Here is a 12,611-nt window from a genome sequence, read left to right as displayed (position 1 = left end):
CAATGTTTGACCAGGGCTTGACCAGCTTTCAAGTTGTCACTTGCTTCTGCCATCATGTGTGACATTCTCCTCCGGAGACCTATCACATAGTCAGTCACTCTGACTGGCTTGAGGGGAGGAGCACCTTCCAACCCCTCCTTAATCAGGGCCAATGGACCTCTGACTGGATGGCCATAGAGAAGCTCAAAGGGAGAATAACCTACTCCCTCCTGAGGGACTTCTCTATAAGCAAAGAGAAGGCATGGCAGTAGAAGGTCCCACTTTTTCTTAAGGGGTTCTTCTAAAGCACCTATCATGCTCTTCATGGTTCTGTTAAACCTTTCAACCAACCCGTTTGTCTGAGGGTGGTAGGCGGTTGAGAACTTGTAGGTAACTCCACAGGTTTTCCACATGGCCTTCATGTAGTGGGACATAAAGTTTGACCCCCTGTCAGAGATTACCTCCTTAGGAAACCCAACCCTGGTAAAAATACCAAGGAGGGCCTTAGCCACAGCCGGAGCTGTAACAGTCCTCATAGGAATGGCCTCAGGGTATCTAGTAGCATGGTCTACTACAACAAGGATAAACCTGTTGCCTGAGGAGGTTGGAGGATCAAGGGGACCAACAATGTCAATCCCTACCCTCTCAAATGGGACTCCCACAACTGGGAGAGGCACTAAAGGTGCCACATTCTTGGAACCAACCTTACCAGAAGTCTGGCAGGTATGGCAGCTCTTACAATATCTATCTACTTCAGCCCCCATCTTTGGCCAATAAAAGTAGAGTGAGAGCCTTTCCTTGGTCTTCTTGAAACTCAAGTGGCCAGCCAAAGGTATCTCATGGGCTAGTTGTAAGAACTGTTGTCTGTTTTCTTGTGGGACTACAAGGCGTTTGTAGTCTCCAGGTTCAGACTCAGTGGGTTCACTGTAGAAGAGGCCATCTTCCCAGTGCAACCTATACTTCCCAGGCTCTTGCCCATCAGCTTGAGAAGCTGCCTGGTGGCGGAGACCCTCCAGAGTTGGACATTCTCTTTGCCCCTTACGAAAAGCTGCCCTGCTAGGCCCACCTTCTGCCAGTAAAGACTGCAGCTCAGGATGGTCCTCAGGGTCCAAATCTCCAATAAGGTTGGGGCCTCCTTCTAGCTCTTCCTCAGAGTCTAGCTCAACCACACAGGGTTGTACCTCTCTCTCAGCCTCAGCTGGAGGGGGAGTTACAGGTGTAACTTTGGACAACCTAGGGGAAGTCCTTGTTGGAAGCACTGGAGTGCTTGCTGCTGGCTTTTTCCTAGGAGTCTTGGGTTGCCCCTTTGCTCCTGATCTGGTAGTTACTGCAGTAAGTTGCTCCAGTGGTAGAGGAGTGATTTCTGTCATCATCTCCTGAGATAACCCTCTCAGGGTTTTCTCCCTTGCAGGTTTTGTGAGTTCCTGAAACCTTTTGCTAGGAGGTCTGGGGGTATGAGATACAACTCCAAGAGCTTTGAGGTCATTACCCAACAGAACCCTACCTGGCACTTCACATTGTACACTGACAGGTATTTTTACAGCCATATCATTACATTGGATGAGAACTGGTAACTGGGGACACATCTGCACAGGCCCACCAGCTAACTTGGTGAGGCATTTGGGTGCCTTAGCAACATCCTCTGCCTTGAAAAATGATTCATCCACCACAGTTATGCTGGCTCCAGTGTCCCTAATGGCAGGAGTCTCCTGACCATTCACCTGGACACTGTCCTTATAATACTCTTTAGTATTATCTGGGATAGAGTTATAGACATCTAAATTCTGTTGCTCCCACAACCCCAGAGAGACTAAAGAAACACTAGCTGAGACTCCAGTGGGTTCATCAGCTAGTAATAGAAAGTTTCCACTTGCCATATGTACTTCCTCTTCTGGAGCGAAGGCTAAGGAGGCAAGCTGGACCCCTGAAGGTTTACCCTTACATCTGGGATCTCCTTTCACATGGTCAGTAGCCTTACAAACAAAGCATGAGCCAAAGGCTCGCTGGAATGGAGGCTTGTTCTGACCTCCTTCTGGTCTGGGACCAGAAGGTACACTAGCCTGATTTGGTTTCCCTTGTGGCTTACCCTTATAGTTTTGTTTGGGGCCCTCTTTGGAATTTGTAGTATTAGAATTCTCTTTGGAGTCCTTCTTAGACTGTTTTTCCCCATCCTTCTTCTGAGTTACCCCAGAATCCTTGTGAGTGGCCCTGTTGGCAACCCACAAGTCAGCAGCCTTAGCTAGCTTCCGGGAATCTAATTCCCTGGAATCAGCCAAGTGTTGTCTGAGCTCAGGAGAGCAGGCATCATAAATAGTCTCCAACATAAACAAATTCTTCATACCTTCATAAGTGTTCACCTTGTAACCCTTAATCCATCCCTCTAAGTTTTTCAAACATTCATTCACCCAGGTAGCCCAAGGGGTACCATCATGCTTTTTGAGGCTCCTAAACCTCTTAAGATACTGGGAAGGGGTCTTCCCAAACCTAGCTATCAAAGCTAGTTTCACACATTCATAGTCCTTCCTATCCTCCTCCCCCATCTCCATTACCACATCAGTTGCAACAGGGGGAAGCCTAGAGAACAACCAGGTGAGTAAGTCATTTCCTGTGATGTTCTGGAGCCCATGATTATATTCAAACAGAGACAACCAATCCAACACATCCAACTTAGGCTCATACATACCAACCAATTCTTTAGGCATCCGGGGTTTTTTAGGACTGGAACTTCTAGAGGAGCCAGAGAGAGAAACATTCTCAACAGATAATTTCTTCATTTCTAAGTCATACTTGAGCTCCATTTCCCTTAGCCTTAGTTCTTTGTCAGTTTGAGCATTAAGTTTCTTATACTCCAATTCTAGCTTCATTTTCTCCAGTTCAAAGTACTGAGGACTAAATGTGGGACCTGGTAAAGGTCCAGTAGGCACAGCAGGTAGAGCAGGCAGAGGCCTAGGGGGGACAGTTACAACAGCCTCACCCTCCTCTTCTGACTCTTCCTCAGAAACATCAACATTTTGCTCCATGTTAACTTCAATACTGTCATCTACAGTTGCTGGAGTGGTAGGCTCCTCTGAACCATCACCCAGACTTTGGTTAGCTAACAATCTTTCAATCAGCTCCATTTTCTTGCCCTTAGTCAGGAGATCCTTATGTTTACAGAGCACTCTTAAACAATCAGCAGTTTTGGCTGCAAGGGACTCTTGACTATAGCTTTCTATAACTGACATGTTAGAGGTTTTACTTTTTCAGTGCTAAGCTTTGTGGTTAGTTGCACTAAGGTATCTAAAGCACAATAAAATGTATACTCAATACAAATCCCACCGCTGTACACCAGTGTTAGGCAGAAACCTGTGCAGTTCCCTTGGGGAACACTGCAAAAGATTTAAGACTACAGGTAGAGCAGTAAACCCCTTTGGTAGCAGTCCGCACCACCCAGATTTACCTGGTAGCTGTGGCTGAGCAGTCAGACTTCTCTCAAGAAGAGTTAGGCAGTATGTAAAGTATACACAATATGTACCAAAACACAATAGCACAAGCAAACACTGACCAGAGCTTGGTTTCAAAAGTATATAGTTATTTATTTAAAATACACATAAGTTAAAAACACTCTAGCAAAAATATAGTAAAAGCACTTCAACACAGTTATACTGAAAGTAAATTCAATCCTTTCTCCTATCTAGACAACTCTAGGTTAACACCACTTAATTAAAACAGAGGTGAGTGCTTAACGTTAGATGACACTCTAGTAGTTTCCAAGAAAGGGAGAGAAAAAGCAGAAATAGGTTAGACACACCACTCTAAGGTCCAGAACACTTGCAATAGGCTTAAAGAAGAATAAAGTCACAGGTGAGCAAAAGTCACTAGGCAGGGCCCACTCTTAGAGTAGCCGGAGCGAAAATGTGCCCAAGATCACACTGTTAGTTAGAGATTCAAAGTCTTGCAAAGAGTCAAAAAGAGTTTAGAGTGGCTCAGAAAGTTTAGCCAAAGTGTCCCAGGCACTCCCAGGTTCGAAAGCCGGGGACTAAATCTACCCCGTACAGTCGGTAGCAAGGGAAGCCAGGCGGAACACAGTACCTTAAGCGGAAAGGATCCTCCAGCGGGGGCAGTAGTTCCAGGCAGCGACAGCAAGGCTCGACGTCGGTCAGGGGAGAAGAATATCTCGCTGAAGAGCAGAAGAGAAAGGTCGTAGCACTGCCCGGGAAGAAACCAGCCGCGGAGTCCTCCGGTTAAAGGGTTGGTACCGACTTTCGCGGTATGGGGGTAAAGTGTGGTATTCCGGATGCCGGGGTGCTTGGCACAGGCAAGGCGGCCACGAGATACCTCAAAAGGACGGAAAGAAGGCGAAAACTGGTTGTCCCCACCAGTCAAGGGAAGGAGCCACTCCGTTAAGAGTTCTCCTCGGTCGTCGGGAAAAAGTGGTGAGACGGTTCAGCAGGGCTCCACCGGGTGGTGTCGTCGAAGCAGGTCGGCTCAGCTCTTCCCTCGTCGGATTCTTGGTCCTGTGGCGACTTCTGAAGTCCCAGTCCCCAAAGCCCTGCTTTTATGCAGCAAACCCCCATTCACCCAGCCTAGCTGTCACTCAAACATGCTAAGTGGTGAGCCGGGCGGCTCACCACTTGGGCCAATCAGGACGGAGTGCGACTTGAGTTACCAAGGTAACTCAGTCCAGGGTGCCTAAATCCCCCTCCACCCCTCCTAAGTACCCCAGACAGAGTGGCACCACTTTGGAGGGCTTCTGTGGAGAAGCCCGCCAAAAGTGGAACAAAGGGCTCCACTTTGGGTCAGAGTTACAGAGGCGAACACCAACGCCATTTTAGAATCAAGTTTTGGCAAAAAGTCCCAACCGGAGTTATAAAAATAAATATATAAACCGGCGGTATGTTTAAGGCTACCGTAAATAAATAATTAAATGTGTTAGCCTAAAACAATGGGAAATCCCATAGGGAAATATTCGCGGTCGAATATAAAAAGTAGTTTCCACTGCCACCAGCCAAAACTCGATCAGGGGGGACGGAGACGTGCCCCCTCGACTAACAGACCCTGGGGCAATCGAATTGCCCCAGCCAGTACGTCCACAATATGATGGTTTGTACTGGTTCTGTTCAGGATTCAAGACTAGCAAAGTCTTTGGTGACTTTACATGCCCTGGGAGACAGTAGTCAGTCCCAGGGTATGGAGTCTATGTTGGGGAGTCCCTAGGACACCCCTGGGTCACGGCACAGAGGGTGCTGTGTGACCCACATCACAAAAATACATGAGGCCCTATGGAGTAAAAGACCCCATAGCCCATTCAACACAAGGTTTAACCAAGAAAACACACTTCAACATGTCCAAGAGTGAGGGTAAAAGAGTCTCACTCTTGGCAGGAGAAAAAAATTAAACCCCAGAAATCCAGCAAAGCTGCTGGGGGACTCACTAGGTAGGGAAATTCAGCCTAACCAGAGAATTCTCCCTAACAGCATGGATATATCCTATGGCAATAAATAAATAAATAAAAACCTCCCATGACCATAGTGTACCCGTAAACTATCGCCCTATAACCAACGTACTGTTTCTTTTGAAAATCTTGGATAGGGTAGCCTACACAGAGATACAGGAATTTCTGTTGAAATATTATATCTTGTGTCAGAGACAATCAGGGTTTCGGAGTGCTCATAGCACTGAGTCTGCTTTATTGGATCTCAAGGCTTACATCTTGGATATTCTTGAGAAAGGTGGCATAGCACTCCTTATGCTTACGGATCTGTCCGCCGCCTTTGACTTGGTGGACCATCCAATGTTATTTTCTAGGCTGTTACACTCTGCCTCCTTTTCTCCAGCAGCAGCCAATTGGATTAAATATTTCCTGGTGGATGGTAAAGCTTAAGTTTTGTACGGCGATGGTGGATGCATTTGTGGTGACTTGTGGAGTCCCACAGGGCTGTTGTGTGTCCCCAACCCTTTTTAACATCTTTACTATGCCTCATTTCGAACCGTTGAATGCCAAATGCGTGATTTATGCTAATTACATCGAGGACCCAATTTCTTATCCCCCTTGTAGGCAAAGACACAGTTACCATGCATTCCATCTACAGTCTCATACAAACCTGGATCGTGAACAACAGATTAGCCCTAAATTACACGAAGACTGAGCTCATGATAATTGGCATCGCGGTCCAATTACGCAAGCTGAGTTTCTGCAGTTTTGGATTGCATGATTTGTCATTGCCACACTTCCAAAAGTTAAGACATTGGGCGTAATCTTAGACCAAGATCTAAACATGACAGGACACGTGAATAGTCTGGTCTCTGTTACCTCGAACTATCTTAAACTGCTTCTGCAACTAAGATCCTTTCTCAACACTACTAACTGTTCCACCATTGCACATGCCATTATTGGGGCCAGATCATATTACAGTTCCAGCCGTCTGCAAGGCATGGGTAAGGGTGAAATCACCCATTTGCAAATTGTTGAAAACAATGCAGTGCGGGCCTTTGAGGGCCTGAGCAGAAGTGATGATGTGTCAGTGGCCAGGAGGGCCCTGCATTGGTTGCCTAGGGATAGTAGAATTTCTTTTCGGCTACTTTATATCATGCACAAGTGTCTATATGGTAAAAGTTCCAATTATCTGTCGGGTAGACTGATCTGAGCACCCTCCGGGCTGGAATCCAGGATAAACAGAAAACAATTCCTGTCTTCTGCAAGTGCCGAGGGCTAAACTAAGGCTAGTTGCCCTGGGGTCTTTTCCCTATGCTGCGCCAAAGGAGCTGGAACTCCTTGTCACCAGACGTAAGGGAAGGTCAATCCTTTTCTGGTTTTAAATATGGATTGAAAAAATCTCTGTTCTACTGATTCTCCTATATTCTGAACCTCTGATTCTGGCACTGGTCTAACTGTAGTTGTTTGCTCTTTGTTGTCTGTTTTGTCCAGCACTATTATGCCTACAGGCCCTTCGTCTGGCGCTACATAAATAAAATAAATAAAAAAGTTAGTAATTTGTTCTTCCTTTGTTTCTTTACGTTGTTTCTTTTTCTTTATTGCCTTTTATAATTTTTCCTTCCTCTTACACTTTCTTTTCTTCTTTCATTAGTGCATTCCTTCTTTCTCTAGCACATGCCTTCTTTCAATAATAAATGCCTTTGTTGTTATATTGCGTCTTTCTTTCTGCCTTGCTGTCTTGTTTTCTTTTGTACCCTTTCTTTCGCTTTTGTTTAATTCTATTTCGTGATTCCTGTCCCTCTTTCTTTCAGCCTCTCTTTTTGTTTCTGCTACATTGCATTAAAGCTTTTGAGTTTCCTTCTTTTTACTTTGGATCTTTTCGGCCTCTGTCTTCCCTCCTTTCCTTCTACATTTTAACCTTTTACTCTTTCCTTCACTCTCTTTTTACTTTGATTCCTTGCATTCTCTTTTTCTTTTTTCTATTGTTACCCCTGTGACGAATGCCAAGGTATTGTCACTGCTCCCATGGGGATAGCACCTTTACATGGAGCCAGGGAGGTGCATCTGGCAGCCTATAGTCCCCCTGGGGGGTGGTACTCAGCGGGTGAATCACATGGGGAGGGAAACCCTTCATGGGACCAGTGATGATTGCCCCAGGAGAATGGAGTATTAACTTACTCCTTTGGTGTCCCCCTCCTTATACTCCACTAAGTCCCTTCTAGTCCCCCATACCTCTGTGTGTTATGATAGAATAGGCGGTTACATTAACCATACTGGGACGAGGACGAGTGAGAGTTACCCAGGCTTAATACAAAATACCACTGGGACGAAAAAGATGGAACAAGGAGGCAAAAGCCCACCACAGACCCAGACACGCGGTATAGCTTTCAAGAGATAGCCTCAAACATAAAAAGGGAAGAAGGACTGGATGGGTCATCAAGCCAGCCCTGCAGGCTCAAAGAACGAGATGGCCGTTCCGTGGCAGCGGACCCGAAGGCTGGAGCTGGGACGAAGATGGATGTTCATTTCCAAGAGACTTCCCAAAGGTAGGGAAAGGGTCAGATTGGTTATTGGGGCACTGAGGGAGCCGATTGAGTTGAAATCGCACATAAATACATCCCAAAGAGCTAAAGGGGATGAGAGGAATTATACTATTTGATACAAACTTTGTAAAGCACGTAAATATGTCCCGAAGAGCAAAAGGGGATAACCGAGGAATCATACAAGTTGATATGAACTTTGGGAATAAACCTATGTGGGACATTACCTGGCAGGAGAGTATACCAGGTCCGCCCAAGTGGACAATATGTGAAGCAGGGACAGGGATCCCACAAGAGCAGAAGAACAGGGTCTGGGACCCATATGAATGCACAGAAGCCCATCAGTGAAGTATGTAAGGGTCAAAGACCCACATTGGTGGGAAGATACCTGTAACCAGTGGGCTGGAGCCCAAAATAAGTCTGGGAGACCCTGAGAAAGTGTAAAAGGATTAAAAGAGAAACCAACGACCGAGCAAACGTTTTGGAACTCAAAAATAGGTAATCAAGTCTAACAGGTTAGTGAGCCAAACTTGATACCCCATTGGAGATTACAGTATTGAGCCATCTGGTAAAGTCTACGGTAAGGTCTGGCTGGTCAACAGGGCCTGATAAGAGACTGGAGAACTACATTTTGTGTCACAGACAGAGGAAGAGGATTCCTACAGAAGATTTGGGGAACTGTGTTACTGTGTTTTGTTTGAGTTGAAGCAAGAACCAAGGAAAAAGTTCCTCCAGGAGATTGGCAAACTGTGTTTTCTTTAAGTTGGGTTGAACATTCAATACGTGGACATTGAAACTACATATTCTTTCAGAAGAACTGAGTCTTGGAGTCTACATTCAGAATGAGAAGGCTTTCCTTCTGAATTAATGAGACACCCCGTTTCCTTTAGTCAGTTTAAAAGTGTAAGGGGCTGAAATAGGTTTAGAGATAGGACGGTGGACATTTCACTTCACGTACATCCTGACTGGATCCTTAGTATTTTTGTTGAGGCAGGGCAACCTCTCATATTAATAGGGCAAGATAGGCTTTTCTTTTCCTTTTCTAGTGTAAATCTATGCCAACCAATATGCCACCTATGTGTCAGACTCGTACTTCTGCACCCTTACACCCCTTCTCCTTTGTACTCAGCGAACTGTTTTCTTTAAGTTGGATTGAACATTCAAGAAGTGGGCATTGAAACTAAATTATTCTTTCACAAGAACTGAGCCTTGGAGTCTATATTCAGAATGAGAGGGCTTTCCTTGTGAATTATTGAGACACCCCGTTTTCTTTAGTCAGTTTAAAAGTGTAAGGGGCTGAAATAGGTTTAGACATAGGACGGTGGACATTTCAATTCACGTACATCCTGACTGGGTCCTTAGTATTTTTGTTGAGGCAGATTAAACCCTTATATTAATAGGGCAAGGTAGGCTTTTCTTTTCCTTTACTGGTGTAAATAAAAGTCTATGCCAACCAATGACACCTCTGTGTCAGACTCGTACTTCTGCACCCTTACAACCCTTCTCCTTTGTCCTCTATCCTTTTCATTCTGTTTCTTTCACTAGTTCTTTCTTTGCTTAATCTTTTAAATTTGCTTTCCTTAAATCTATCGCATGTCATTACTTTAATGTTTTTTCTCCTTTTTTAAGGTTGAAGGCAAGTACCTATTTAATATTAGTATACATTTCTCCCTTCGGCAATATGCTCACGTTCTTAACAACTGATGTTAGTTTGGCTGTCTCAGGGTGTTTATAATATAGCAATAATAGCAGCTGCTACATTTCCAGGCCAATCCAGTCCACTGTTGCATGTATTATTGCTATTTGCTATATCAGAGCAATGTGTGTGTGTCAACGAACGGGTCGCGGCTATTGCATGACGCATTCGTTGGTACAAATACTGCCATGGAAATGTGAGGTGAGGCGTCATGGGGAGCCACTGCCCCATTTCCATGGGTGCGATGGAGGTGCGGTGCGGCAGACCGGACAAACCAAAATGTAAGTGGCCGAGAGAGGGGAGCTTCCAGGAGGTCAGGGGGTACCGGGGCAGGTCAGAAGATGGAGGGGTAGGTGCGAGCAGCTTTCAGTTTGTTCGGAACACAGGCTTGGATCAGGAGATTCAGCCCATGATCTGAGCAACCTGATTGACTACCATACCCGCCTCAGGAGCTAATGGCTGTTATATGCATGAGCGAAATAATACAATATGGAATATTACAGCTCAGTGCAATTTATGGAAAAGGTGGTGTAGATTTTAAAATGTAACAATACATAAATTGACTTTGTAACGTGGATGCATGTGTGAGTAACAAGAATGAAAGTTCATTGTTCTGGAATAACATGCTCTGTGTTGACATCGCAGGCAGGACATTTCTCCAAGGCCTTGGAGCTGGCCTTTGCCACAGAGCAGTTTGGGGCATTGCAGTTAATTGCTGAGGACCTGGATGAGAAGTCTGACCCAGCTTTGCTGTCCCGCTGCTCAGATTTCTTCATAGAGCACAACCAGTTTGAGAAAGCTGTTGAACTACTATTGGCAGCGAAAAAGGTAAGAGAAACACTTCAAAATACAGTATTGGCTAATTTCCGAGGGGTATCCCTGACACATTCATTAATGTATCTTCCCCATTAAAGGCCATGTTAGTTTGTCAGCTGCCTTTTTCTTATGTATGTCTTTTCAGAAAACTGCCAGGAGGCAGGTCAGTCGCTTTGCAGCGAGTACTATGTAAGTGTTACTACTCACCCAATCATCTCATTGCCAGTACTGCAACACATCTTTAAAAAGTGGAAAATGAAGGACTCAGAATAGCTAGTTTCTCTCATGCTCCCGTAATCCCAAACTGTTTTTCTTCGTCGGGCCCAAAAGCATCCCCTGTATCTACTTCACTGCTTTTCACTGCGGCAGATGACTCAACGAGAGGTTGACAGCTCCCTAACTACCCTTAATGAGTTGCTTACACTTCCCTCTAGTGGACTCACGATAGCCTCTCTCGTTTCTGTTTCATCTTCTTCATGGTTCATCAGGATGGAAGACACTTCTTTTAGATGACCGAGTCCCAGATCAGCCTGCTAAACACAGCATCCATCTCTCTCCAACATGGTGAAAAAAGCAACCATTTCAGGCACTTCATAGCAGTACATCTGTGCCCCAGAAGAAATGTTCATATTCCTCCTGATTGAAAAGGAAATAGTGATTATATTTCACGGGCATAAACACCACAGAAGACTATGGAGTCCTGCAGAAAAGTAACAGCATTACCTCTATTTGGATAGAAATATTGAACCTAAAATTCAGAAAAAAGGCACCGTCTGAGAGGAAAATAAGAGCCACGTGCCACCTTTGCCCCTAAATCTCACAGGTGCTCCCCGCCGCCACATATTTTATAATTAAGGGCAAAAGTCAGCGTACATGTTTTTTGTCCTTCAGTTTTGCACTCTGCAGTGCAAAGTGAGTAAAAGCTTCTTGGCATGTCAGGCAGCGTTCCCTTGTGAATGTGAGCGCCACTTGCGGGCAATGTTAAATTTAATTTGTGAGCAATGCTTACCATGCGTGCATGGTAAGCAGTGTACACACATATAATTAAACCCTTCCCCAAATGTGAGCATGTCGGGGAGGGTTTATTTGTAATTGTACATGCTCCCTTCATGCGAGCATGGCATGGAACGTGTACACTGGATCCCCATAAAGCAGGCGGGACCCCATAGGTATCTTCAGCATTTGCACCGGCATGAAAATCCAAGTTGCATTCCGCCCCTCCTCTCTGCCATACAAATGCTTGAAAATGATCTGTGGCATGAATGGACGGCGTTAAAGCCTTAGTCGAGGCTTTAACGCCTTCCATTCAGGTTTTATGCCTCTATGGAACATGGGCCCCACAGTGTTTAGCTAACCAAAGTGTTTTCTTTTCAGCAATTTTTATCAATGTGTAAATAGAATATCCAATCCATAACCGAGGGTGAGGGTTTCACCATGTGCTTATCAATTGCAGGACTGCAATGCTTTCTTAACATTAGTGATAGCGGGGGCGATAGTGGCACCCACAATCTGGGCTTCTGAGAATAGCCTTTCAATATTGGGTTCAAGGCTTTGCTTATGTGGTAATTTCACACTCTGACTAGGTCATGTGTGCCATGCGAACGTATAAAAACACTGTGATGCCTCACATTTCCACTTTAATTAATATAAATGCTCCTCTCATTTCTAACAGAAGTGCTTCTTAAAGAATTCCGTGTTCCTTCTTTGATTAACCTCACCATAAGCAGTAAAGTGTGTGTGTGTGTCTTACGTTTGTGCCTATGCTGGTGCTTGAGTGGGGTGATTTTCTTGAACACATGCCCCTTGAGATGCCAGTTACTGGAGATTTGTAAGTGTGCTGATCCTTTTATGACTCTTAAGACCCTGCGACGAGATGAAGTTGTGACATTTACCAGAACATTGGGTTTTAGTATCAACAAGACACATGTACGAGAACATTGGTTTTTAGCAGGATTTATTTTTAACCACACAAAATAGGATCTCAACTTGGAACAAAAATCATAGTACAGATTTTCCACTAGTCTCATGGTACGTTTCAGCCAAAGGAATTTCCCCTTTTCCCATTCAAGAAAAGCAAAACCAAAAGACAGTTTGTGTGAGGTCCCAGCACTGAAATTCTGCAGGAGCAGACGAGTAGTCCGCCAGAACACTTAGTCCTGTTAAC

The 12,611-nt window shown here is 44.9% G+C and overlaps 1 protein-coding gene across 2 annotated transcripts in view; it reads left to right on the top strand.

Moving 5' to 3' along the window:
- IFT140 (intraflagellar transport 140) overlaps positions 1-12,611 on the top strand; it is a 2,226,364-nt gene that overhangs the window by 2,087,490 nt on the left and 126,263 nt on the right. For both annotated transcript variants that reach the window (XM_069646971.1, XM_069646972.1), the window contains one exon: positions 10,277-10,459. In XM_069646971.1, the coding sequence (XP_069503072.1) occupies positions 10,277-10,459 (183 nt within the window). The remainder of the gene's footprint in view (positions 1-10,276; positions 10,460-12,611) is intronic.

This window comes from Ambystoma mexicanum, chromosome 2q (assembly GCF_040938575.1).
Source record: "Ambystoma mexicanum isolate Mex_15411 chromosome 2q, UKY_AmexF1_1, whole genome shotgun sequence".
Taxonomy (NCBI): domain Eukaryota; kingdom Metazoa; phylum Chordata; class Amphibia; order Caudata; family Ambystomatidae; genus Ambystoma; species Ambystoma mexicanum.
The sequence above is the reverse complement of the archived record's forward strand: the minus strand, read 5'-3'. Positions and strand labels throughout refer to the sequence as shown.